Source organism: Catharus ustulatus, chromosome 10, assembly GCF_009819885.2.
Source record: "Catharus ustulatus isolate bCatUst1 chromosome 10, bCatUst1.pri.v2, whole genome shotgun sequence".
Taxonomy (NCBI): Eukaryota; Metazoa; Chordata; class Aves; order Passeriformes; family Turdidae; genus Catharus; species Catharus ustulatus.
In genome coordinates this window covers 18,554,900-18,582,652 of record NC_046230.1, presented here as the reverse complement: position 1 = coordinate 18,582,652, position 27,753 = coordinate 18,554,900, and the positions used below count along the sequence as shown (strand labels likewise).

Below are 27,753 nucleotides of genomic sequence, written 5' to 3'. Positions count from 1 at the left end.
CTGTTTTGGCTCCACAACTGTAAACCTGTAAACTTGTATGGCCTGAGTGAGATTCTGATTTATTTGGAAAATAAAGTTCTTGATTTTAATCATCTGAGCCTGTTTCAGCGGAGGTATTCATTCGGATTGAAGTGCTTATGCAGTGAGACTGGAGTTGTACAGAGGTCTTTACTCTTCATCATAAAATGTCATCAAACTTATCAACCTTCAGGTGCTCAGATAGTGGCCTAAAAAGGGCATATAAAAAGTTCAGTGGTATCCTAGTCATTCAGTAATCTTTGATTTATCATTTAATAGCGTTCAGCAAGTGGCATGCAGGTTAACATTTATCACTGTCAGAAAGAAGACTGCAACTTGTTTTCTTTGCTCTTTGTGGTTTTTTTTCCTTGCTTTACATCTGTTTGATTTAGAGTGGAATTTTTTCAGGCTGTAGAGTCTGACTTTCCAAAGTGAGGATGTCTGGCATTTTGTGAGTGCCAGACATTTTCTGAGATGTAGAAGAGAGCTGTGTACGAAGTCTTACTAATTAGGTGCTTTTTTACTTGCTTGCAAAACACTTTTATTTGTGGCATCTTCTGGATTGATTTAGAACTACTGTGTCACTAATGTCAGATATCCAAAATGCTTCAGCTACTAACACTCTTCTCTTTAAATTTTGTGCCAGCAGTTAACAGGTACATTTTTTTTTCATCTTCCTTTCATGCTTGTATTTCTTTTCTTACAGCTGTGAACAGTTCCTTGCATTTTGCTTTTGGTATCCTGTGTATTTTTTGCCATCCTTTCCTCTATCTACTTTTTGCCTCCCTGCTCCACTCTTATCTTTAAACAAGTTTTCACACTGAAGCATGTGACTAGCCCAGCCTTCCACTGCTTGTCATCAAAGTTTATTCTCCTTCAAATCTCTTTGAAAAATCCCTCTTCCTTTCTTTCTCCCTTCATCATTCTGGACCTCTTTTTGTCTCAAGCAGACTGTTTCTGTAGTAATGATGTTAAGCACAAACATTTGTATGTTTGAGAGGATTTTTTAATTATTCCTTTACCTTAAAATGACACCATCCTGAGTGTGAGCATACCTAATGACCTGCATTAGAGATGTTAATGGGTTAAAAAAATTAGTGTTTGGTTATACCAACCTTTTTTTGTCAGTCATTGTGCTCTCTGTTCATCTTCTGTAGTTAACTGGTATGGAGGTATCTTCTTGAGTTCTGTGAAGTGTCACTTTTTATTTGGCATGGATAAAGCTCTGAGCCTCATTCACAAGTGGAGCAACACAACTGCAAATGCAGTTTCCTCACCTGCAGTAGTGGAATTGATAATGCCCTTTCTAGCAAAGGACACCATCAGTTGTCCTTGCACTTGGCATCAGAGAACAAGGAGGTTGTGTAAACTCTGCAAGTTGGTTCTAAGATTAGGAATGTGTGTCATGCTGATGCTGGAATACACCACTTTGCAAACAGTCATTGATTCCCAATCAAACAGCAGTTTCACATTTAATTTCACCAGTTTATTTCATGTCTAAAAGCTTTTAGCCTTTTTCTTTAGTAGTTTTCTTGGCCTGTTATCTGAATTATTAGTGTTTGGTTGTCTCCTGCCATCACCTGCTTCCCCGGGTCAGAACATTATTGCTAGGAAGGGTACTGGTGAGTCATGTAGCCCCAGGAAAGGCTCAATTAAAGATAGACTTGAATGACCCAGATATAAGCCCTTGTGTTACAGACAGTGAAACCTTTCCTCATGACTTATTTTGGTGTTTAATTATTCCTTTCCACAACAAAGGAATTTGTTTGCTTTCCAGTACCCAGACATAAGTTTTCTTACCTGCAACTTAAGCCTGCTCACTTTTGTTCTTTGGCCTTCAAAGCACCCTTCTCAATGGAACAGTCTTCTATGTATCAGGAGATTTACTAGGATATCCCAAGTTTCCTCTCCTCCAGGCTAGATGACTCTAATTTGTTTGCTCTTTGCTTTTTAGATTGTTCAGCCTTGCGTTATATGTCATGTTTTCAGGATCTCTCGGGGCTCATGTTGCACTCCTCTGGGTGCTGTCCAGTTGGTTCACAGTGCTTCAGCTGTGGCTCCCACTCCTCCTCCAGCCTCCTCTGCACTGAAGGCCTTTTTCTCAGTGGGATGATGTGGATGACTCATGTCTAGCCTGTGATCTGTTATAGCCTTTGACATTTTTCTTCAAAATTCCTTTACGGGCTTTTATTCTCTTTTTCTAGATGCAGTTTCTTTGTGCTGGATCTTTGTGTTCTGTGCATCTGGTTGGTCAAGAATTTTCTCTTATTTGGTGTTCTTGCAATCCCAGGCTGCTGTCATCTGCAGGTTTAACACTTGTGTTCCACTTCCTCTTGAAGAGGCAGAGGTTGGAAACATTGACCATTAGACCTGAAACATGGCTTTGATTCCCAGGGACCTCACTTAGATCATCTGTTTTAGCAGGAAATTATTGATAAGTATTTCTGAGTATGCTTTTTTTTTCCCCATGATTTTGCTTTCACTGTTGCACCATTCATGTTTTAATTGGTGATAATGGCAGGAAATCACATTTGAAATGGGACAAAATCTTAGTTCTTGGAGATGGAACTTGTTTGGAAAAAATGCTGCTGTCTGGTCAGATGCATCTGCTTTTGGCTTTTCTCTGGTGAGAATCTTTTCAAAATCCAGTTACCACAGCATACTGGTATAGCTTGTATGTTTTGACCTTTTATTTTTCTCAGTAGTCTGTTTTATTAAGGTTATTGTGAGCATGGCTGTGAGGTTTTGTAAATTATTTATGTTTTCATCTCCATTTCTGTTCCTTTCTTTTGAAGTTTTGCAGGGCTTCAAGTTTGCATGGTAGCAAGTGTTCTCTATCCTTGATACAGATTTGTTTTCTTTTGTTCTTTCAGAATGAGTACACAACCTCAAAATTGAGATTTTGGGGGCTTTTCCCATAGTTTTTGAAAATGGTCTGGACACAGCAGACTTCACTTTTATACAGTAATTTTCTTTACTCTTTGAAAACTGCTGCTTGATACCTGAATGTGCTTTTCCACAGAATTTTACAAAACAGCAGTTAATATAATCTACTTTCTTGATTACTTCTTTTTTATTTTATGTTCTAGGGTTTTGACCCACCGCATCAAAGCGACACAAGAACTATTTATATAGCAAATCGTTTTCCCCAGCATGGCCATTATGTTCCTCAGAAGTTTGCGGACAACAGAATCATATCATCCAAGGTAAGGAACCAATTTGTCATGGCAAAATCACTTGATGTGTTACTTGGGAAGGTGTGTGGCAGATGTGCATAATACAGATGTGTTTATATTATGTCTAGTGGTGCTTGTGCAGTTCAGAATGAAACCAACTCTGAACTGTTTGGAGGAAAAAGCTGGGTTGCTTCATGTGTAGTTTGTCTCACTCTCTCACCCTTCTTTCCAACAACCTCAAGTACAGAGCAATTAAACAAGTTGGTCAGGCTTTCTGATGAAAAGTAGTTTTTCAACCAGTGTTGCCCAAACTACTTAAAAGGCAGGATGAAGCTGGTTATGAGGATTTTTAAAATAGCCAAATTGAAAGCCAGTACTCTGCATAAAATAAATCAGCAGTGGACTGCAGTTGCGGATTCCCTCCCGGTGTGTCCTTGGATTGAAATCAATAGAGCTGATGGTGGGGATGTGCCTCGTGGCTGTAGTGTTGGAGGGAATGTTACAGCTGCAGGAATTAATTTCCTTCCTCCTACCCAGGACACAAGCGGCCAAATGACTCCAGCTGCTCCTGTCCTGGTTGGAGGAAAACATTTTCAACTTGGCCTGTAGAGGAAATGCAGTTGCTACCCCTGCTTCCCTGCTAGCTGTACTTAAAACACAAGGAATTTTTTTAAATGAACAAAAATTGGATACAGCAGTTCTGTATGGGGGAAGAACAAGGTCTGGGAGAGGGGACCTGGGGAATGAGAAACTTTAGGGAGACTTCAATGGGAGTGGAACTGAATTTCACTGGAAAATTGGGCATTGTGTTGTAATTATTCATCTCTCTCTCCTTTTTTTCCCTTCAGTATACAGTGTGGAATTTTGTTCCAAAAAACTTATTTGAACAGTTCAGAAGAGTAGCCAACTTTTATTTTCTCATTATATTTTTGGTTCAGGTAAGTTGAATAATACTCAGGAAATTGCATTTTTTGTTGCAAATTTTGCCACTGATTTTTGTTCTATGAATTTAACTTCTCTACTTATATATTCTGTCTATTAAAAAAATTTTCTAGTTTCTCTAGGTCCAAATTTAAGTATTATCCTTAGGTTAAATCTTCATGAATGCTAATGTATTTAAATGTGCAGTTTCAAAGTCCATTGCACAGTCAGCAAAGGGATTCAATTATCTGCCTCAAATACAACTTTAAATCTCTTAAGGGAGTAATGAAATTCCAGATATGCTTCTTGGTTTTGTGGACGTTGGTGGTGTTTGAATATTTGTATATTTTCACTGTAGGTGGTTGCAAATCAACAGACTATTGTGATATAGTTCTAAGATCCTCAAATTCAATTTGTTGAGATAAAATGAACAGGCATGTTCCAGTTCAGATCAATAGTTTGCCAGTTTTGAAGACCTCAGTGCTATTACAGTTTGTCAGAAATATTGCCGTGGCTTTTGTAGCAGACCGTATTTCTTTTAATTAAGAAACCCACAAGTAGATTAGGACAGTCTGTACATTTTCTATGATCTTTGCCTCTCCAACTCTGTAATGTACCTGAATTCTGTGGAGCTATTGCAGGCTTAGTAGCTGAAGGATAAGTGAGAAAAAGATTCAGAGGAGAGATAGAAGCCTTTGAAAGACTAATTAATATCTGAGGCAGAGATTTTGGGGTACACAAACTTTTCTTTCATTATAATATAGAATTATTTGAACATGTACAGCCCTCCACAGTGATTAACCAACATTTAGAGTGTGCATCTGAAAAAGATGGCGCCTCATTTGACAAAGAATGGGGATAGTGAAGGGTTCATAAAATTGTCTGTGGTTGTGTAAGGTGTCAGTATCAGGGCCAGGTCTGCAGCTTTTAATCCATTGCCTCCTGTGTCCCTTGATCTTGTTCTTTCACATTTGGAAAGAAGGACATTTCTGGACTGAATTCCTGTGCTGGACTAAAGTCATTCAGATCTAACTTGGCCTAACAAAATGTGTTGTCCCTCACATCTTCCTAGTTAAGGATATTGACTGTGTCATTCCTGTTGCAATGTTTCATGCTGTTTAACATATTGTAGCATGAGGAAGATGAGAACGTGCTGAAGATGGCATGTAAATGTTATTAAAGTAATCATGGACAGTGTGGCTTTTATTTCTTTTTAATGCAGATTTATCTTTTCAGTTCAATATTGTGTCACAGTTCTTTCAAATTGTTGCCTTTCAGTAGTATCTAAATGTGACATCCATGAACAAATAAGGATCTAAGGGCAGAAATTCTGTTCTGAGTGTAATCCTGTTCTCTCAGTTTGTGTCAAGTGGATGACCTCGTGTATGGGAAGTGTCTTTGTCTGTGTGTCTGCATTCTTGGAAACAGAACAGCAGAGAAGTTGAAGTCATTTTTGTTCATTTGTTTGAATGGAGTTCTGTTTTTATTCAAATCCCTTTTGGAAATTCATTAATATCTAATATTTTTTCTTTTTATGAGGCAAAGCTGCCTTTTAAAGCTAACCACCATGGTACCTTCCCTGTCCTATGACTCTTGTGTGGCCAAGATGCAGTGTCTGTCATCACCACCTTTTCCACTGGGGATGGTAGAGCTGGGGCAGGGTCTCATTGTGTGATTTCAACCTGCAGCACAGTCCAGTCCACGTTGTTCACCACACTTGTGCATGCCCAAAACAAGGTGACAGACTGCATTTTGGTGGCACAAGGTGTGTCATGGATATGTGTCCAGCTGCATGGCAGGCAGAAGGCCACAGTGTCCTGGTGAAACTTGACAATTCCACCAGCACAAAACCTGCTTCATTTTCATATATGAGCCTCCCTTGAGAAAGAATGAGAAAGTATAGATGGCAGAAATGCCATGATTAACCCTATCCAGCTGAAAATCAGATGCTTTTGGTAAGGTTTTTCTTGGTCAAAATGCTGCCAAACTGGAACTGTAGTGCTACATTTAAAGAACAGGCAGTATTGCAGGCTATGTCTCATTTTTGTTCTGTTCTATAAATTGTCTGTTCCAGTGGAAAAAACTAACCAAAAACCTCATGTGTGCATTGTAAAGTGGCATGATCTGTTTTCTCTGTGAGGTTCTTCCCCTGCAATAGAGTAAACTTCATGTATGACTTTTTTTTCTTCTTTAATGATTCCCAAAGCAATGCCATAAGTCTCAGGTAAAGTGGATCAAATCAGTGTCTGTGGTTTTGAGTAGTTCTTGTGTATATTTCCTTTACAGCACTTGACCATGTTGATTTTTTCCTGCAGCAGAGGAGAACCGCTAACATCCCCCCACATACAGAACCTTAGTGTGTCCACTGCACTTTTGGCATGCCAGCAATAATAGCACAAATTATAAAAACTGCATGTTAACTTGGAGCAACCAGAAAGGTTCAGTCTAAAAAAAGCATTCTGTAATATCTAAATCACTGGAAATTACTGTTCCTAACTTTATTTTCCTTTCTAAAGTGGATGATGTTATAGTCTACGGTGCTAGTAAGCAGTAAATCATATAGAGTGTTGAAACAGTTTCATGAAATGTAGATTTCCTTCCTTTGTAATATGCTTTTGACTTAATTTTTGTAGGATGAAATTATGCCTTCCTTTTAATGAGGACCCTTAAAATTGTCACATGCTTTTCAAATGTGACTAAGGCTGCCCTATGCCCTAAACCATTTTTTTGCATCATTATAAATGTATTATTTAGTTGTCAGAAACCATGTTTTGCTTGAAAAATTCTTCAGGAAATGCAGTAAAAATACTCACAGGTTATAATTTGGACTAATTTTTCTATTTTCTTTTAGCTCATGATAGATACCCCCACCAGTCCTATTACGAGTGGATTGCCATTATTCTTTGTCATAACTGTGACAGCCATAAAACAGGTAAAGGGGAAAAATCTTGCAGCATGAAATCCTACTGAAGTAAAGTTACTTAACAGAGTCTGACCAGGATAGTGCTTAGATACTAAAAATACATACAAATGATGTGATTTTTAGAAACTGTTTTTGATTTAATGTTTCTAGTTAGATGCTTGAGCTTCAGCATTTGGTTGGTTGTCAAGCACTCAGTGACTCACTGCAGTACCCTAAAATGGACAGTGGATGACTGTCAGGCAGCATTTTTGTCTAAACATTACATGTCACTTGTTATCAGACCTTTTCTGAAAGCTCCTCACTTATTCCTTTGGCACACCTCACAGCCTGTTAGAACAAGTTCTCCCACATCACACCCTGAGAAAGGAGCTTGGGCAGATGAAGCAGTGGTACAGGCTGTGTTTGTCAGTAGTCCCAAGAGGCATGTTTTATGGTGTAAAATGTGTATTAACTGTGATCCTGTACCAGGTAAAAGCTCTGATTTAGGAAGCTCCTGATCTTCAGTTGCATAAAACAGTTTGGAGTGTTTCATAGCACTTGAGATAAGAACAATCTTCTGAGCTTTTCAGAAATCTTGTTCAAGCACCATATTACATCCTACTGAGACCTAGAGCCTCTGGAATCAGAATGTAAAAAGAAAATAAAAAGAATAAAAAATCATCTGTTTTCTTTATGCCTTTAAAGCAAGGGGAGAAAGAAGCAAGCTCATAAATAAAGAAGTGATGTGAATAAAAATTATAATCTCTTCTGCAGGGAGGTAATTTTCAGGAACTGTCCTCTTCAAGGAGTTTGACAGCGCTGTCGGGAATAGATGCAGCCTCACAACTGGAAAATAAGCAGGAGACTGTTTCAGAGCTGTAACCAGAATTTCAATTTGCCTTCTGTGCCAGAAAGACCCAAAGCCACCCAGAAATAGGGCGAAAGTAAAAATAGTTCTAGCTTTCAAGCAGATAGAAAGGTGTTTGGGACAAAGTAATATTTGGACTAATATTTCATCTTGTTGCTGTGCAATTTGTATATGTAGAATGGCCTAATCCTATTTAATTGCAGTTGTTACCATCACCCTCCAAAAAAATCACGTGTTCAAAAACCATAATCGTAAGTAGGCAATGGATAATAAAACTGTGTGAACTAAGAGATTATGAAACAGAGTTATAAATATTACATCACTTTGTCCAGAAAGAAACTGGACTTGTATAAGTCTAAAATAGTCCAAAATAACCTTAACACCACCTTGCTTACAGATGTCCAATCTTACACTGGAAAGTTTAACTCTCTTATCATCAATTTCAAAGAGCAGAGATTCTGTCATTCCTTCTGGAAGCTTCAAATCATTCATGTCTTGCCAGGCAGCAAGGGATTTTCTGGCTGTCTCAATATCTCTGCAAGGACTATTGGAGCCACCTAAACTGATCTAATGGACTTTCATGTTTCTACCACCTGCTGCAAAGGAGGCAAGAAATATTCACAGGCTGTTACCTTGAAGGGACAATGAATTTTGCTATTTCCAACAGACTGCCCTCAGACAAGGGAGAAAGATAAATCTGTTGGAGTGCAGAGGGGAAAATCCCCAGTATTGCCTCAAAATAATTTTCTCTAAACCACAAGTGTAATAGGAAGCAGATTTTAAGGAAAGAATCCCTTTTTGAAAGCTGTGGGGCACTGGTTCTATATAAAGTTACATCAGGATAAATGTTAAACTATAATTTAGTATTGTGTCAAAATGTGAAAGAGTAAAATAGAAGCATGAATCATTTGAAGGTTTGAGAAGCTTAGCAGTGGATGGAACAAGTCCCTTGCTTTCCAGAAGACCAGTGGCTGTGGCACCTCTTGCAAACCTCAGAACTCAGCCTTGTTTCAATCTCAGCCAAGGAGACAGAACTTTTTCTACTTGGAAGTGTAATTTCACCTAGGTCAGAAGAAGGGCATACAAAACTGCAAAGTGATGCAGCTCATGCTGTGTCATTTTGTCTGTCTTGTTGGCCAGAACACTTTCCTCCTTATGCCTCTGAAGATCTGTATCCCATCCTCCAAGGAGTTCAAAGTTAGCAAATAAATAAAAAAACAAAACAAAAAGTTAAACAAAAAAACCCCAAAATACAACAAAATAAAGGTATTTCCTAAGGAACTTTAGGAAACAGTGCATTTTAATAAGTTCATAGATATTTAGCTGATGGAACACAGATGTTTCCTTGACTGCCAGGTAAATTATAAACAACTGCTTTGCAGGTTTTGATTAACTATAGACTTAAACTTGTAGGAAAAAAATGCAGATATTTTCTCAAGCACATTGATGCAGTTATTTAAGCAGGACTTAAGAATATAATTTACTTGAGGGATTTTAATCTTTAGTTTATTTTCTTGTAAGTAGGCAACATTCCCTTTATTCCTCTTGAATCTTTCTTTTCACTGTGTTTTTCCAATGTTTTCAAGTGAGGATAAGGACCTCTCAAAAATGCCACAGTAGGTAAATTTGGGGGGAATGTGAACTGACCACACTAAGCTGGCTCTTAAGAATTCCCTGGTGTGAGGTGTCACCCTCGTGTTGGAGGCAGGAGGAGGTGTCAGATGGAGAAAGCGCTGAAATCTGTACTTTCTAAAGAAGGTAAATTTCAGTTCTTTGCCAAGTGCCCACATTGCTCAGCTGTTCAGGTTTGTGAGACAAATGCCCCAAGGTTACTGAATGTTAGTTAAATCCTTGTTTTCTTCTGTCAGTCACCTTTAACAAGGAGCTGTAGGTACTGACTCTTGCTTTTTCATATTGCTTAGGAAGGATTCTTAAAAGAGTCGTACTTAGGGACTTCAGGATTCTCATCTCCCAGTATCTCTCTGTATGGCTGCTACTACTGCACACTTCTTAATTATTGTTTTTGAAACAGATGACTTATTAAGCTCTTTTCTTTTTCCCATTCTCCCTCTCATTTTTCTTTTCAAACACATGTAGTGTAGTTGTGCTGTCCTTATTCATTTGTGCTAGTAACAGTGAAGTGTGAAGGTAGAACTACAAAACTACTTTTAACATGCAAATTTCATCATAGAACTTTTCCTACAATCTCCAGTCAACCACAGTACTCTATAAACCTCATCTGCATTGTACTTGTACTATGACATTGATACAATGTTTGTAGGATGAGTTGGGATTATGCCTGCTGTTTCACACAGCTGACTTTTTCTGTCTGCAGACTTCCAGGGAAACGTTTTTATCTCTTTCACAGTTCTTATACCTACAGAAAAGCATTTTTTAGGAAGTCTCTATTATTGCAGATTAGTTGCAGGAGTCTTGTCTCTTGTTGTAAGAGACAGTTGAACTTCCTGCATGATTGATCCATTTCCTGTGCTTGCTAGTGGGGCTTTCCAAACAGTACCCAGCCTTGGGGATCAGAGATTATCCTACTGTGATCTAATGCTGTTAGATTAAACAAGCAGTGGATTCATACTTTAAGAAAATAGGAGGGGAATAGTATACTTGGATTCACAATCTTGAGTTTTTGCACATGTGTGTGCCTAAACAGGTGTGAAGTGTCAGGTAAAGGAAAGCTGCTTAGTCTATCAGTTTAAAGCTCAGTTGCTGCAGACTGTTCCATTAGGACTCAAAAAGAGTGAAAATCTTCTCAGTCATCTTCTCTTGCTGGACAGAGCTGATATGTCAACAGCATGTCATACAGAATTAAATCCTGAGATTTCATGCATGGGCTCTGTCAGTAACTATGAGAAATGCTATATGGTATGACTTGAGAAAGTAATTTTAAAAAAAAGGAATCCACAAAGGAGCCTGAGGAATGCCTTTTTCAAGTTTTGTGGTGTGTTAATCCATATAAATCAAAGATTTATTGAGTGCTTGGTCATCTGATCTGCAGAAAATGTCATTGCCTGTTTGTTTTAAGAGAACATGGGGCTGTTAAGTTTCTTCACCACTTCTGCTACTTTATTTGCCTTTACGTGTTTATATAAAATGACAAAATTAAGAGGTTCTCAGGTTCTTGAGTAACAGCTGCAGCAGAAACTCAAGAGAAGTTAGTAACTGTATTCAGACAATGCAAGAAGTAGTTTGAACACATTTGTTTAGTAGATTAAATTTACTCTATTTTTTAGTTTTCTTGCTTAAAAATTAAATTTTTTTGTGTTTTCCACAGGGATATGAGGACTGGTTACGACACAAAGCAGACAATGAAGTCAACGGTGCTCCCGTTTATGTTGTTCGAAGTGGTGGCCTTGTGAAAACCAGATCTAAAAACATTCGGGTAAAGGACAAACTGAAAATTGTTTCTATTACACAGCTAAAAGCCTTGTTTTATTGCTAATTGTTAGGTTTGGTAACAATGCTAAAAAGAATTCTGCTCTTTAAACCTCTTGTATCTTTCTGGTCTGTGTTCTCTTTGTTAGGTGGGGGACATTGTCAGAGTAGCCAAAGATGAGACTTTCCCTGTTGATCTGGTGCTCCTGTCATCTGACCGAGCGGACGGTTCATGCCACGTTACCACTGCAAGTTTGGATGGAGAGACCAATCTCAAGGTCTGGGTTACATCTGTGGAATAGAATGTAGTTAATTTGTGGTGCCATTTTTTGTTCAGCCTGTTGAAATACCTGCCCTGCTGCCTGCTAGTGCTGCAGTAACCCAATGGACGCTGTTTTACAGACACACGTTGCAGTCCCAGAAACAGCAGTGCTGCAGTCTGTTGCCAACCTGGACAAACTGGTAGCTGTTATAGAATGTCAGCAGCCAGAAGCAGATCTGTACAGGTATCACTTTATTATTAAATATTTTGAAACAAAATCAAAATGAGATGTTTAATACTCAGAATGTTACAGGTCTTGCAAGGATTAAAATAGCTTCAGCCATCTGCTTGAATTTTAGGTTTTAATAATCAGGTTGTGTTTATACATATGTACTTACTGAAAGTTGCAAGTGAAATTTGAGTACTTGAGTAGTAACCCAGACATTATAATATTTATGTTTGTTATTTTAATTATGTACATTTCAGTTCTAATCAGTTAACTTGTTTCTAGATTTTAAATAATTAAATGACCTACAGTCTGCTCAGGTTGAAGAAAGTTCTATAAGGTTCTGCCAGGAGATTTCAGTATTGTATAGGATATGTTGAAGTGGAATTGATTCAAGTCTAGTTCTAAGGATATGTGTTGCTCATATTTATTTTGCATATGCTCCAGAGAAGATTTGGACTCCATTCTTCAGCAGCAAAACCTTAGATTAAAACCAGAGATATCCAAGTGTGCTTTAACATCAGCAGGCAAGGTCATAGATTTTGTAAAGCAACATCATGGGTAGCAAAAGTTATGTTCCCATCCAAGTTTCTTTTGGATTGTATGATGGAAAATGGTAGCTATGAAGTAGTAGTTTTTAAAATCCAAGTATATTGTCACAGCTGTTCTTAAGTAAGCTTGGAGATCTTTGAGAAGTATAAAGTTTTTTCAAACTAAGATACTCAGTTGGAACAGATGTTCAAATATATGATATTTAGCAAATTAAGGTACAGTCACTATAGAAGTTTGTGTCCCTTTTTGTGACTGGAGTCATGCTAAATATGTGCATGTCAGATTTTTAAACAAAATTGATTGGCTTTATTAAATGAAAAGTTACTATTTCTGATGGATAGTGTGCAAACTTACATTTGTTGAGGAATTATTTCTTACTGAATCATCAAGAAGTCACAATCTGTTTTAAATGAATAGAAATTTAATCTTTTGTGGTAATTAATCAGAGTTAATAAGCTTTCTCAAATGCCTATTCCTTTGAGGGATAAATGCTTCTGTTGCTAAATGTCTCTTGTAAAATTATTGCAAGTTTTGCCATATTGGTTTAGTTTGATTGTTAATAAAAGTTGATTTATTTTTTGCTTATGAACCAATAATGACTTTTTTGTAGCTAGAGAAAAGGGTTTTACATTTTTGAGTCTTTATGTAGATACTTCTAAGACATATCCTTCTTTCATAGATTTGTTGGAAGAATAACTGTAAGCCAGCAAGCTGAAGAAATAGTACGGTGAGTAAAGTTGTATAAGATGATTATTTAGAACATGTGGAGGTTGTTGAATATGTGAAAAGGGGAGGTATACTTTCCTAAAAGTATCAACTACAGCTGCATACCTTGGATGGAGATGATTAAAAATGAGTGAAAGAAGTTCATTATTACCCAGTTTTGCAGATTTAATACAAGAGTGCTGGAAAGCTTGGTTGTTGCAAAGCAGGTGATTTTTTTGCACTGGTAATCAGCTGATAACTTTGTTGTTATTAATTAAAGCTTTTATTGATCTGAAACAATTTCCACTGATGTATTCGCTATACTACAACAGATCTCCTTTCATCAGAGGCACTGAGAAGGAGTTTCTGCAGTTGAAATCCCTAGAAATTCCTGGTTTAATAAAGCCTCTGCTACAAATTTGTAGTTTTTAGTATGTATTTCAAACTACAGCTGGACTGGGCAGATAAGTGCTTACACCTGCCACAGGCAGCACAACTGTGTGCACATAATCCTGTGCTCACCACCTTTCCTTGTGCAGTCACAGCAAGTAACAAACACATATGCAAATATAAAAATAAAGATGTGAAACCATTTACAGTCTTCCATCTTGACTTCCTGGAAAGATTTCTAATTGCTGTGGGTTGGGTAATTTAAGTTAATTTTTGTCTATGGGTTTGGCTTTGGTTGTTTTGAGTAACTTCATGTTATATTTTCAACGGGACTTCAAGTTTGAGAGCTTTGTTTATGTAATAGTGATCCCAGCCTGGATGTGACACAGCTAAAGGAAAAGCAGGGTAAACCCAAGGACTTACATGTCAAAGCACTTAGCATCTGAACTTTTAATTCTTTTGTTTCTACCCAGTATGTCAATCTGGCCACCGCAGTTGCTAAATTTCTGCTTTCATTTGAAATAGTGGGAAAAATACCTTTTTTTAAATTTCAAACCAACCCTGCTGGCACTTTCTAAAGATGATACAGCTGCTGCAGTAGAACATACAGTTCTAACCTTATATTAACCTTGTTTCTAACTAGACCCTTATTTTCACAGCCCTACTTGCAGTGAACTTAGCCAAAGAAATGAGTGTGTTATTGTATTGTTATATTGATAGATGTGAGGAAAAAATATCTATTTTACCTCCTGTATTAGGAAACAAAAGTGGCACTGCTGTGTCCATCTAATTGTTTCTATCTTTGGTATGAATAGCTTTTGAACTTTCTAGATCATTTCAGTCTGACAGAAGGGTAGAGGATTGGTAAATTAGCCAAACCTAAACCAGCAGCAATCTGGGTGGACTGTGAGCTCGACTGCTTTCTTGCCTGCTTCCTTCCCAAGGACCTTGTGGGTCTCTCTGAAGCAGCCATTTAGCTCAGTCAGTAGTTATGGGACATGGAACAGTGGTGGGGGAGTATGGCAGTGACCAAAGGAGACATGAAAGGAAACAGAGCTCTGTGGAGATGTGTGGGAGGTGTGGTGGGAGGGGTAAGATCACTGATTGAGTTGCTGCATTGGGAATTTAGAGGGGATATAGGACAGCTTTGCATAGGAAACTGGATTTCAGTACTTCTCCAGAATACAGAACAGCTGATGTTTTACATGCTGATATGTCTATTTCTTTTTAGACCTCTTGGGCCTGAAAGTCTCTTACTTCGTGGAGCAAGATTAAAAAACACTAAAGAAATATTTGGTTTGTAGACATCTAAATATTTAAAGAGTATTTTCTTCTTAAAGCATGTTGATGAACTGGGTTTTAATTCTACTTGCACTGAAGAAATTGTAATAATCTTGCTGACTGTTACCTGAGGGGATATGGTTATAGATGAAAGTAATGATATTATGCTGAAGAACCTCTAAGGATATAAAGTTCCAGCTCTGCTCTGTGAAAATATTTGAAGTGGTTTGATAAAGAAGTAACTTAACTTCAATGGATAAATGACTGTTCTTACTGTTACCTATTGTTCAAGGCACTCTCCTGAGATTTACCATGCTGATTTCCATAAAATACATATTGAAGAGCAGTACAGTCATAATAATGAACAGTGTTAAAGTAGGTGTTAAAATTACTCTTTTACTATAGAAGAGTCTTGCAAATAGTACAAAATACTGTCTCATAGTAAACACAAAAGTACTACCACCTTTTGTTTTTATCTATATCTCTCAAAATGAAAAATTCTGCAAATTGTATTTATGCAGAAAAGGAAGTCTGACTCTTCCCCCCTTCCTTCCCAGGTGTTGCTGTGTATACAGGTATGGAGACAAAGATGGCATTAAATTACAAGAGTAAATCTCAGAAACGGTCAGCAGTAGAAAAGTATGTTTATTTTCTAATATCTCTCTTATTTGTAGAGCTTTAATTTAGTTTTTCCTGTGTAACCTTAAAACCCTGGTGGTCTCATCGTTGAGTTATAGGCAAAGGGAAGAGAGTGTTAATTGTCTTGCCTTCAGTAGGAAGCTATAAAGATAAAATCCATTTCTTGATATTTCATTCTTTAGTAGTGTACAAAGTAGAAATATCCAAGCTTGCTCTGGTTGCAGGGTTGGTGTTATTATCATAGATATTTATATTGAATCTCATTATTTATTTTAAAAGGAGAAGGAGCTCTGATATGTTGCCTTTATTGCAGTTACTAAAAGCCTGAGAGAGCCCCCTGGCATTCTTGTGCACACGTATAGCTATATACAAACAACTGTATGTAGCACAAGAGAAGTTCAGTCTGGCTGGTTCCAGAAGTAGATGTGACTGTTCTCCTGTGACCTGGCCTGGGTTAAATGCTCAGCTGCACATGGCAGAGGTCTTCTAACTGAGGAAAAGGTGCAGCCCTGGGTTTCTGCTGTGCTTGTTTGTACTACCTGCACAGCCTTGCAAACTCCTTGGGGAGAAAGACGCCCAGTGTGGGACTGCAGGTGTGACACAAGTCAGCTCTTGGGGTGTTCCTGCACCTTAATCTAGTCTTCATATTGCTAGAGAGACAGTTATAGATAGGGAATCTCTTTCCATTCTGTTGCCTGCTTGTCACATGAAAACTTTATATCTGTATCAAGCACAGGATACACTTTTTAAAAATGGTCCAACGAGTTTTTGATCAATTCATGTAACCACATTGTCAGCAGATGAAGTAAAATAAACTGAAGTTTCTTGCTTTATTTTTTTGCTTCTGTATAGGTCCATGAATTCCTTTTTGATTATTTATCTAATAATCCTCCTCTTTGAAGCCATTCTGAGCACTATTTTAAAGTATGCATGGCAAGCTGAAGAGAAATGGGATGAGCCTTGGTATAATGAAAAAACAGAGCATGAAAGAAACAGCAGTAAGGTAACGTGGTTCTGCCCAGTTGCATGTCTGAGGAACTCTCATACAATACACACTCAGTGTCATATATATTATATCTCTATTCTAAGTGTAACTACCACATGGTCCACTTGCAAGTCTGTGCTGTTGTCTCAGTGATTTTTGAGCTAGTCCCGTGTAGCCTCACTACTGTACAGAAATATTTCTACCTCTGTTACTGGTTGGACTTTTTCTTCCTTTATGAACAGACCAGACTTTTTGAAAACTTTTGAAAAGTCTTTGTTAGGACGTATTTCTGATGGTTTATGTTCTAATTATTGTTCTTTAGGATGTCTTTTGTCATTCCATAAAGGAAAAGAGGATGAGGATGGCTGTTCTTCTGTATATTCTATTGCAGAGATTTCACAGCTCAGGAATTTAGTATGTTCTGTGATGTTGAGATGGTTTGGGCAATTTCATAAGGCTACAATTTTGCTCAAGCTCCTGCTTGCCTGCTCAGTTCTCTTTAGAGATTGAAGGGATACTTTAAAGTGTCCCTGAAAAGTGTTTCTTTTTTCAATTAGTCTGTATTTTTCTGTGTTCTCTTTAATTTTTGATTTCTGTATGAGTCTGCCTTTGTTCAAAGCAGTTCAGGAGCTTAATCTGGAATAATTCTATGCAAGTTAGTCTAGCCTATGGAGCCTTTCAGTTCTGAATAGAGCAGGGATAAGTATTTCCTCAATCTTTGCATTCCTTTGCCATGGAATGTAGAGAGCCATGTGTTTTTCTGCAGTGTCATTCTCCTTCTGTCATGTCTTTGTTTTTATGTGTCCCATGTTGACTTCCACAATCTGCTTTGCATTTCTCATCATGCTGATATCCTTACTCAGAGTGTTTTCCCTGTCCATCTCCTCCTGTGTGTGCAGATTGTTATTTCATTGCCGTTGCTTGAAGAAACTCTCTAACATAAGTAATTGTCACTACTTCTCTTAGAAAGTGAGAGCAGTAATTAATCTATCTGTCTTTTCTGGTTTAGTTTGGAAGATGTCTTTAGGCACAGAACTTGCTGAGTTTTTGTCAGCTACTTTAATTATTTATTAAATAGTTAAAACAATACTCCCTAGAGAGAAAGACGTTATTTAGCTTTGCAAATTATTGACTGGTTTTATGCTTCTTTATTTAAAATGTTCTCCTGAACCAATATCTGGTGGAGTTAAAAGAGGTGGCCTGGTTTTTGTCATCTCTAATCTCCTTTGCTCAATACTCAAGTGTTGGTAAGAGTTTTTCCAAAGTACAGTTTAGATACTGAGTTTGTTGTGCAGATGAAAAAGAGATCATGGTGTTGTGTTTCAGGGTTTGTTAAAATTATCATACCTAGTAAAAAGAAGTGTCTCCTGTGACATAGGTGTTTGCCTGGAATATGTGTGTGGAACACAATGATTTGAAGAGGCATAAAAGAAATCCACGTGGTCCCTTTCTTTTCATGCAGTCTGGATCCCCCAAATCACTGGGGAGTGCTAGCAGACAGGAGCCCTCTTGACACTGTGCTGTTCTGAAACAACAGTGCTTGCAGATTCCTCTGACAGCACAGAAAATCACTTGTTTGCCTGCACAATTCAGGGTTCCTTAGAAAAGCTTACATGAGTGATGCTGTTTGATGGAATGGGGAACACATTCGTTTCCTCTGACCAAACTCTGAAAGAGCTGGAAAACAGAATCATAATGACAGTTAATATTAATTGGCAGCCCTCCTAAGAGATTCAGTAGAGAGACAAAAAATTAATGAACTTGAGGATTGAAACCTCCAGTCACATCTTAAGGCAGACTTTTTGCCTCAGTGTGAAGGTGTGTTACTGGGGCAACCTGCAAATGCCTGTGTTGTCACTGGAGTGTTGTCCCTCATGTGAACATGGGACTTGGGCTTCTCTGGCTCTCCCAGTTCCTCATTTTTTATGCATATTGAAGTATAATTAAGTCACCATGTTTCACCTGATCACTGTGGTAATCTTCACATTTTCTTTTTTTCCCTTGTAGATCCTGAGATTTATTTCAGATTTTCTTGCTTTTCTGGTACTTTACAATTTTATCATCCCCATTTCACTCTATGTAACTGTTGAGATGCAGAAATTTCTTGGGTCTTTTTTTATTGGCTGGGATCTTGACCTCTATCATGAAGAAACAAACCAGAGAGCACAAGTAAATACTTCAGACCTCAATGAGGAATTGGGACAGGTAAAAAAATATGTTGTCTGTGGGCTTTTTTTAACCTATTTTCTACTTAGTTTTTAATATTAAAATTATATAATATATTATATTTTATAATATATGTAATAATATTTAAAAGTTACTGCAGGCTTTTTACTACTTGTGATATGATTTCTGATTAATTTTAAAATAAAGTATAAAGATGTGATGGCAGAAGTTAAAGTTCTTATATGATTTTAAAAAAGTGTGTAATAGAAAGCGTGAGTGGAGATTATTGTAACTTTTTTCTTCTAATGAGTACATGTAATTCCAAGTTTGTTTTTTTGTTCTATTTTACAAAAGGTAGAATATGTGTTTACAGACAAAACTGGTACATTAACTGAAAATGAGATGCAGTTTCGGGAGTGCTCCATTAATGGCATAAAGTACCAAGAGGTCAATGGTAAACTAACTCCAGAGGGATTTTCTGAAGATTCTCCAGATGGAAATAGGCGTGGTTTGGTAAGGCTCTTTGGTTTTCCCACCATTAGTCATCCTAGATGGAAAGTGTTGTGTTTCAGAGAAATATTCTTGTACCATTAGCATAAAAAAAAATAAGCAAACAAAAAAACGCCAACAACCAAAAAAACCCCCAACACGAACATAAATCAGAATTTCAGAATAGTTTGAAGCTTTCAAGTGTCACTGAACAAATAATATTTATTAAACATGTTGGAATGTGATTATTTAACATGAAATGCTTGGCAGATTTGTAAGTAAAAACACTTTCCTTAAGTGTGTTCAAAACTGGGTTGATGTGTAAATGTTACAAATCAAGTTTTTTCTTTGTTCTAGGTGAAAGAGGAGGAGCTCTTCTTGAAAGCAGTTTGTCTGTGTCACACAGTGCAGATCAATGCAGATCAGACAGATGGTGCTGATGGTCCCTGGCATGCCAATGGAATCACATCCCCTCTGGAATATTATGCTTCCTCACCAGATGAGAAGGCTTTAGTGGAAGCTGCGAGCCGGTGAGCAGCACTGCCAGGGCTGTCTGACACAGGAATTGCCTGCAAGGGCAGCCTTAGAAATGGCTCAGACATTGGTGAAGCCCAGGGCCTGGCACTGTCACCTTACTGGGAAACCATTCAGATGTAAAATACACAACCCTCTAGGTGTAGTATAAAGTGTTGATTTAAAATATTTATGAAAATACTTGAGAAATGACAGTGGTCAGAGTATGATGTGAATAAAATACTGCAGAAATAGGCATTTCTTAATTTTCCCTAGAAGCAGAGTACAGTTATGGGGTGTAAGAGTTTCTCCTTTTCTTCCCTTACATCTTCCCCTCCCTCCTGTAACAGGCATTTTGTCTAAAGTGATAATTAAATGTATATTTTCTTTACTTTTAGCGTTGGAGTAGTATTTACTGGAATTAGTGGAGACAGTATGGAAGTAAAAAGTCTTGGAAAACCAGAGAGGTATTTGGTTTTTTTCCTTGATTATTTTGAAGAACACAACAGTAGTGAAGATTAATGTAATGTTCTCCTCTTAATCCTCTGTGTTCATGAGCAAACCTTGCCTTTCCACAGCGTGCTCTGTTTAATGCTTTTCCCTTGATGTCTTCAAGACAGCTTGCATCTTATCCCTTACCAATTGTAGCTGAGATGCAAGAATTTTGTGTGAGTTACTCCGTGTAGGTGTGTGTTGTAACAGTTTGTATCTTTGCCCATTCCTCAAAGGCTGAGACTGTAGCAGAGTTAGAAAACTGAATTGCTTATTCAAGTCTTGTTAGTCTTGTTTCAGTTCTAGAAATGCCCAGAATCAGTCTCATCTGTGCATAATCTAATTAGATATTTTAAACTTTCCCAAAGTGAGTACAAATTATTAATAACTGTATATCTGCAATATGCCATAACTCCTTTTACTCATTTGATTTGTGTCAGCTAGTTGGCAGTACTTAGAATTTAAATGTCTAAAATCAATTTTTTAAGCTAGTGGTAACATAACAAATACTAATCTGCTCAGCAGGGCACGCACACTTTTTTGGCAGTCTAGATTTTTTACAAGTTTGTCAGAAACAAAATGTAGTTTTCAAGGTTATACTTGAAGTCATGACAGAAGGATGAGGAAGTAGATGGGAGCTGCTTGTAATCTCCAAATGTCAAGTTAATATTCAGAAAGCTATTCCTGTTGTTAGAAGAACCTTTTATTCTTACAGAATGGAATTAAGCATATATACAGTGATAAAAAGCAATGAACAGGGATTGTTGTTCAGCATTGGTAGCATTGCTTTTGGAGTTTCTATACAAGAACAACACTTTGAGGAAAGGTCTGTGGTGTAAGAGTCTATTTATAAGTAATTGCCTTTGGAAATTTATTTCTAAAAATGTTTCCTTCCCATTCCCTCTTTTAAAACACAAAATACAGGTATAAATTGCTTCATGTTCTGGAGTTTGATCCAAATCGCAGGCGAATGAGTGTCATTGTGGAGAGTCCCTCAGGTAGGGGATCAGAAATTGCACAAGCAGCACTGGAGAACTTCTTAAAGGGCATTTTTTTTAATTTCAGTTTTATCTGACTTTCTAGGGGAGAAGCTTTTATTCACAAAGGGAGCAGAATCTTCCATTCTGCCTCGTAGTAAGAGTGGAGAAATAGATAAAACAAGGATACATGTGGATGAATTTGCTTTGGTAAGTGCATATGCTTGCCCAGCTCCCAGCCTCAGCTGATCAGAGAAAATTCGTGCAGTATAAATTGTGACTTGAAGTGAAAAAATTGCTGGTGACACCTTCTTGTTAGATCAGAATCTTGTCTACTCTGAATGTGGTGTTTTCTTTTCTCACAGAAAGGCCTAAGAACTTTGTGTGTGGCCTACAGAAGATTCACACCCGAGGAGTATCAAGAGATTGGCAAACGCCTTCATGAGGCCAGGACTGCCTTACAGCAGCGGGAGGAGAGATTAGCAGATGTGTTCAACTTCATAGAAAGGGATCTGGAGTTACTGGGGGCTACAGGAGTAGAAGACAAGTATGCCATGGAGTTACTGCTATCTGTGCTCAAACCCAGCGAGTTTAGGATTTGTATTTGAAATATGAAGTGTGAAAATCTCTCCCACTATGACCAAAAGTTCTGTGCTATTCTTGTATAGTACATTTACCTTTGGATTGAGGCACGTTCAAAACAAAACTTGTACCAGCTGGTTCTGTCTTAATAATGATGATGTATGTGTTTCATCAGGAGAGATTTCATGTATGTGAGATGGAATAGTTGCAGCAAGTATTTAGTGTAACAGCAAATTCATTGGGAAAGCTTCTACACACAACTCCTTTGCAAGGCATTGTGCTTCTGCTTGTGCTCTGTAGGTCACAGGGTGTTGTGAGCACAGGGGGCATGAGAAGCTTTTCATGCACCACAGTAGCCAGGAATTACTGTGGATGGTTTTAAAGCTTCTCAAATGCACTGATGGTGCTTAGTTTAAATCAAGATATACTTATAAAAATTTTTTGATCCCTTGGCAGGATTGAAGTTTAGTTTTTGTTTCATCTAGGCCTTTGTTTTGTTGCTGGTAACAGCCTATCATCTGCCAGACTTATGATTCTCTGAAAATACATGTAACATTGGAAAGGCAGACTTAACTCAGCGTGGCAGTGGGGTTACAGTGGTAACATGGAGTTACAGTATGAGCTCTTTTGTTTGTAAAGTGTTCACTTGGTTATTTAAAATTTTTCTGTTTTCCCAGACTGCAGGAGAAAGTCCAAGAAACTATAGAAGCCCTCAGACTGGCTGGTATCAAAGTGTGGGTGCTCACTGGAGACAAGCACGAAACAGCTGTTAGTGTCAGTTTATCCTGTGGACACTTTCACAGAACCATGAACATCCTTGAGCTTGTGCAGCACAAGTCAGACAGTACCTGTGCAGAACAGCTGAGGCAGCTAGCCAAGAGGTAAAATACCTGAGATGTCACTGTCTCAGTGATGATCTTAACTTGGGTTGCTTTCATTTTTAAATTTTATGGGAGTCTGTTTGATGCATCTGCCAAACAAAGAAATTGTCTTTTAAGAAACTTGATTTATTAATACCATAACAGATTGGAAGAAGTAGTCTGTCTGACAGGCTAACTCCTTTGCTTATTGTCTGACCAACAACATAGTTTATAGCAAAGTTGGAATTTTGCTGTTAACACTGGTACAAAGTCAACATTTTTGTCCCCAAATAGAATAAAGGAAGACCATGTTATCCAACATGGACTGGTTGTGGATGGGACCAGCCTCTCTCTTGCACTCAGGGAACATGAAAAACTGTTCATGGAAGTTTGCAAAAACTGTTCTGCAGTGTTGTGCTGTCGCATGGCACCCCTTCAGAAAGCAAAGGTAAGTGAGAGTATAGACAGGATTGCCTTTGAAGTATTTTTATCATGCTTTGAGGTGGCAAGGATTTCTGAAACTGCTTTATTAGGTTATCTGACCTGTTTTGTGACCTCTGAATCCTTGTTAAATTCAGATCTAGAGTAGTTTGCTCAGAAGTTTCTATATGTGTGTTTTTAAATTTGGAAGTGGATGGTGAAATCAAAATACTGCCACCAAGCCCATCTTTATTCTGGTTCCAGAGTGTGCAGTAAGGCAGCTCTCCCAATCTCCTGCATGCTTTTGCCTTAGCTGCTCCATCACTACTCCAAACCAAAAAAGCTAAATGAAAATTCATGAACCTTTTCTAAATACTTGAAAAATACCGAAGTTTGACGAATAAGTAAAAGGGAAGGGAAGCCAAGGCCTAGTCTCCAAGAAATGCCTTAATACTCTCTTCTAATATCATTTTTCCTTCATTTGCACTGAATTTTACTGAAATACATGTTGGATAAGAGTCAAATTCCATTTTTGTGATTTTTTTTTTCTGGAGACTCCAGAAAGCTCTGAAGGACTATAATACTCTTTCCTTTTGAAATTTTCTCTTCATGAAAAGACATTTCTTTACCTTAAGGCACTAGGAAACCCTTCTGTGAGGTATTAGATTCTAGTGTAACACGAGTGTCCTGTTTGGAGGTCACTTTTCCTTCCAGAGTTCTCATGCAGTCTTTAGAATCACTTCAGTATAGAATTGTTCACCTGCTATATTTTGGTTTCAATATAATGTTGAAAGGAAGTTGTAGCTTCACTGTGTAAACCAATCTGTTGGATGTGTCCACTCTGTACATTCTTTTAGCTGAGATTTTTGCCATCCTCTCTCTTTAAGGTGCAGTTAGTTGTCAGTGTCGTATCCTTGCTCTTACTTTGTCATTTAACTTGATCTATTATGTTTTGTACTGCTTTCCTTAATTCCTCTCCTCACCAGCAGGTAATGGAGATTATTTCCTGTCTTGAGTCATGAAGTACAGTAAAATTTTGATTGCAGTGTATTTTTAATTTCAAACTGTGAAGTATATAAATCACCAAGGCAAATGCCATATAACATGAGGGATAGGGAAGGAAGTGCAGGGCAGTTTAGTCTCGTCTTCCACATTATTTTTTGCTGTAGGCAACCTTTTGTGAGGTTTATTCCAAGATTAAGCTGGAACTCAGCTTAATATTTCCTGCACATTTAATTATAATGTGTGTTAATATATGGTTAGCAGTTTCACTACTAATTTTGGTATATTTTATGACTCAAAACCTTTCTTAAACATCATCATGTCAGTCATTTGGAGCTGCTGCTGATTGCTGCTGTTAAAATTTGCCACAGGATTTTTCTTGACCTTTTCACATAGATGTTTGTCTGTTCAAATTACCCAGGCCTTGGGGATCTCCAGAGGACTGATCTGGTTGATGTCCTGTAGCCTTGTTAACTCTCTAAGGCTCCTCCTCCTAGGATCTAATGCTAAATATATTTGAAATAATTACCCCTTAGGAATGGGGAACCTTTAAACTTGAATCTTACTATCTGTAGTTAGGGAATGTATTCCCACAATCAGGTGGATTTCTGTGAGCTGTGGACTGTGGTTTTTAATCACTGTTGCATTCCTCGTGTGAAGTGAATTCTCACTCATGTGAATCAATGTCCTTACACTGGCAGCTACAACTCAATTATTCCAGTGCAGTTTTTTATGTCTACTTAAACTCTTGCAGTTGCTCTGTTGAGATTTCCACTTTGGGGTTTCTGAAACTTGAGGGGGGAGATGATTTTTCATATATACTTATTTTCTTGGTTTTGGAAAACCTCTTGAGGTCTGTGTTCCTACCTTTACCTGCAGCCCATTTACAACTGAATTAGTGAAGCTTTTATCTTAATCTAGAGCTCTGTGGGAGGTTAATGAGTCACTGATTCTCCTTAACCAAAAGCCTCATCTAACTCCTCTGTATTCAGAGTATTATTGACACTTACATTGAAGATCTAATATCACTGCTCCTCTTCTGAGCATTTTAGGACCTTGCATGTCAACAATTTTTTCCTTCATTCTGTCATATTTTCTTCTGTTTCTTTGTCAGTTGAGAATACCCCTTGATGATAATGAAATTGCTTTAGAAAGAAGCTGTTTTCCTTAATAACAGCATATTGATTTTTTAGCTAATGCATTTGGTTTTTCAAATTATTCTTTCACCTGGATTAGTTCCATTAATTATAAATATGAAGAATCTGGGTTTATTAAAGGGCATTAAATCTGTATTACTTTGTAAGTAAATTTTCAGTTCCAAATTTTACTTGACTTTGTTTTGTATGATAAAGCACCAAACTAAGAGTTGAAAAAGAACATTGAAATAAGAACAGGAAAATAGGCTCAAGGCAGATATAATATTTAAATCAAGCTTGTGCTCCAAAACAGGCAGCTTTTCTAAAGAAGGAATTAATGTATGCGATATGCCAAAACTGGTTTTTACCCAAACATGCATGTTCATAAAACATACTAATTATATCTACAGATAGGCAACTAACTGAGATACTTGGGAGTTGGTGACATGGTTTGTAGGTAGACTGTCTGATCTGGAAATGTTTCATTTTCTTTCTGCAGGTGGTTCGACTGTTAAAAACCTCTCCAGAGAAGCCCATAACATTAGCGATCGGAGATGGTGCTAATGATGTCAGCATGATCCAGGAGGCACACGTTGGCATAGGTAACTTCCTTCTGTCTCCAGCAACTGGGGCTTCCTTCTTTGAGTCAGCATCAAATGAGCAGCTTCCTTTAGTTGTGAGGAATATCTTCCTTTGCAAAGCTGCTGAAGTCCTTACGGTGTTGAAGTGCAGGAAAACAGAACTGTAGCTTCAGATGTATGTTGTTGGGTTTTTTAAACTTCAGTTTTTGTTAGACTTAACCTGTTTTGTGCTTTGTTTCCCAAACATTACAGGAATCATGGGCAAGGAAGGAAGGCAAGCTGTAAGAAACAGTGACTATGCAATAGCACGGTTTAAATTCCTCTCCAAGTTGCTTTTTGTTCATGGGCACTTTTACTATATTAGAATAGCAACCCTTGTACAGTACTTTTTTTATAAGGTGAGTTTATTTCTCAGCAAGAAATTTATTTCAGATCTGAGATTTTTGTTAGGATCAGGTTAAATATCTCTTTTTTATTTTATATTTTACAATCAAATGCAGTAGTTTAACTGTGAAACTGTTTAGTCTTTCCACTTAGAAATAGACCTTAAATACCACAGTGAGTTTGTCTAGGCTGAGAGGCTGATGTGTTTGTTTTCTCAAGGCAGGGTGGTTGGTTGGTTGGTTGGTTGGTTGGTTGGTTGGTTGGTTGGTTGGTTGGTTGGTTGGGGTACTTTTGGGTGTTTTTTCACTTTTCATCAGTTTTCGTAGCAAGTCAAAACTGCTATCTTTATTGAATTTTATCTGGGATTTCAGCTTTGGCTCCCAAGTCCCTTTTGAAGTTGTGTTCTTTTGTTTAAAGGCAATAGTATGGTGTTATATTTTGGTTTCTGCTTTGTTTGCTTCCATGCAACAAACTCACATGAGCAGGGCACAGCTTTATTGAATAAAATGTGGAATCTATTCTGCAAAGAAATTCTTAAAAAGAAACTGAAGGGGAAAATGAATGGATTTCTTCTGCTTATACTCCTATAGTGAGATGTGCTCATCAAGCACATACAGTTAAGTTCATACTTTTCAGGTTCATTGTCCCAAAGGACAAACAAAATATCCTCTCAAGCAAAACATCTTGCTTGACTTTGCCAAGTAAAATGCTGAAAGGCTTCGTGCTATCCCTGTGTATTTTTACCAGCTTGTAAGAGTTAGCAATTTCTCTTAGGGCTATGAGACATGTACTGAGGATTAACTATTTCCTTCACTTCTCTTTATTTCAGAATGTGTGCTTTATTACACCACAATTTTTATATCAGTTCTTCTGTTTGTTTTCACAACAAGTAAGTATTGCATGCCTGACATCTTGTCTGTGAAACACTTGATCTCTTAATTAGGAAAATAGGAAAGAATGACACAAGAAGTAGAGGTGTTAAACTTAGCAAATACCCAGCTTCATTTTGTGAATTTGATAGCTGATGTTATTCAGTGGTTATGTGAGTGCAGCTGTTCTCCTAACTAGCAAACTCACATAACTCATCAATCATTGCTGCTATAAGTGTGCTAATAAATCTTCATAAATTCCAAGGCATAAAATGCTTTTTGCTTTCTTTTGCAGACGCTCTATGACAGTGTATACCTGACTTTGTACAATATTTGTTTCACTTCCCTGCCTGTCCTCATCTACAGTCTTTTTGAGCAGCATGTGCACCCGCATGTATTGCAGAGTAAACCTGTGCTCTACAGGTACGTATGTCCTGCATCAATTTCCACAGGGGCACATCTTGTACAGCAGCAGTGGCATCTGCACAGCTCTGAACTTGTTATTAGGCATTTGTACAATGATTAGCTGTAGGTCAGGCATTTTTAGTGACTACCTTGATGAGGAAGAGCTGAAGCTACGTAGTTCTCACCCCAAAAGTTAATGAAAAGGAGTATTTTAAGAAAAGTGTCTTTTTATGTCAACCATGTTACAAGTGAAGAACATTTAGCACTTGGTCAGCTTACATGATTGGCAGCCTTCTCCTCCATTACATGTAGGAGGTGAAAATCACTCAGACAGGAGAATGGAAAACTAGGACACCATGGTTAGGGGAATCACCACAAAAAAATCCCTTACTAAGAGGAGTGAGTTCCTGTAGAATTAGATGTCCTCCCAGTGGTAGCATGTTGCACTGCATACTGCTTTTTGGAGGAAGAAAGTAGGTATTTTTGTAAAAAAGAGATCTCTCAGATGTTTCTCTTTTCAAAAAGGTCTTTTAAGCAGAGCAAGGAGTAAGTATCAGGAGATCTT

At 37.7% G+C, this 27,753-nt stretch overlaps 1 protein-coding gene across 9 annotated transcripts in view; it reads left to right on the top strand.

The window, feature by feature from the left end:
- Window positions 1–27,753, top strand: part of ATP11B (ATPase phospholipid transporting 11B (putative)) — a 64,497-nt gene that overhangs the window by 11,773 nt on the left and 24,971 nt on the right. For all 9 annotated transcript variants that reach the window (XR_004418848.2, XM_033068644.2, XM_033068642.1 and 6 more), the window contains exons 2-24: window positions 3,108–3,224; window positions 4,043–4,132; window positions 6,967–7,047; window positions 11,172–11,279; window positions 11,422–11,550; window positions 11,675–11,778; window positions 12,992–13,039; window positions 14,639–14,703; window positions 15,246–15,327; window positions 16,180–16,330; window positions 18,320–18,517; window positions 18,833–18,991; window positions 19,325–19,497; window positions 19,879–19,947; window positions 20,897–20,970; window positions 21,056–21,159; window positions 21,315–21,496; window positions 22,209–22,412; window positions 22,686–22,839; window positions 25,449–25,551; window positions 25,783–25,928; window positions 26,744–26,803; window positions 27,079–27,206. Coding sequence is in view for 8 of the 9 variants with exons in the window: in XM_033068644.2 (XP_032924535.1) it covers window positions 3,108–3,224; window positions 4,043–4,132; window positions 6,967–7,047; window positions 11,172–11,279; window positions 11,422–11,550; window positions 11,675–11,778; window positions 12,992–13,039; window positions 14,639–14,703; window positions 15,246–15,327; window positions 16,180–16,330; window positions 18,320–18,517; window positions 18,833–18,991; window positions 19,325–19,497; window positions 19,879–19,947; window positions 20,897–20,970; window positions 21,056–21,159; window positions 21,315–21,496; window positions 22,209–22,412; window positions 22,686–22,839; window positions 25,449–25,551; window positions 25,783–25,928; window positions 26,744–26,803; window positions 27,079–27,206 (2,729 nt within the window). In the remaining variant the exon portion in view is untranslated. The remainder of the gene's footprint in view (window positions 1–3,107; window positions 3,225–4,042; window positions 4,133–6,966; window positions 7,048–11,171; window positions 11,280–11,421; window positions 11,551–11,674; window positions 11,779–12,991; window positions 13,040–14,638; window positions 14,704–15,245; window positions 15,328–16,179; window positions 16,331–18,319; window positions 18,518–18,832; window positions 18,992–19,324; window positions 19,498–19,878; window positions 19,948–20,896; window positions 20,971–21,055; window positions 21,160–21,314; window positions 21,497–22,208; window positions 22,413–22,685; window positions 22,840–25,448; window positions 25,552–25,782; window positions 25,929–26,743; window positions 26,804–27,078; window positions 27,207–27,753) is intronic.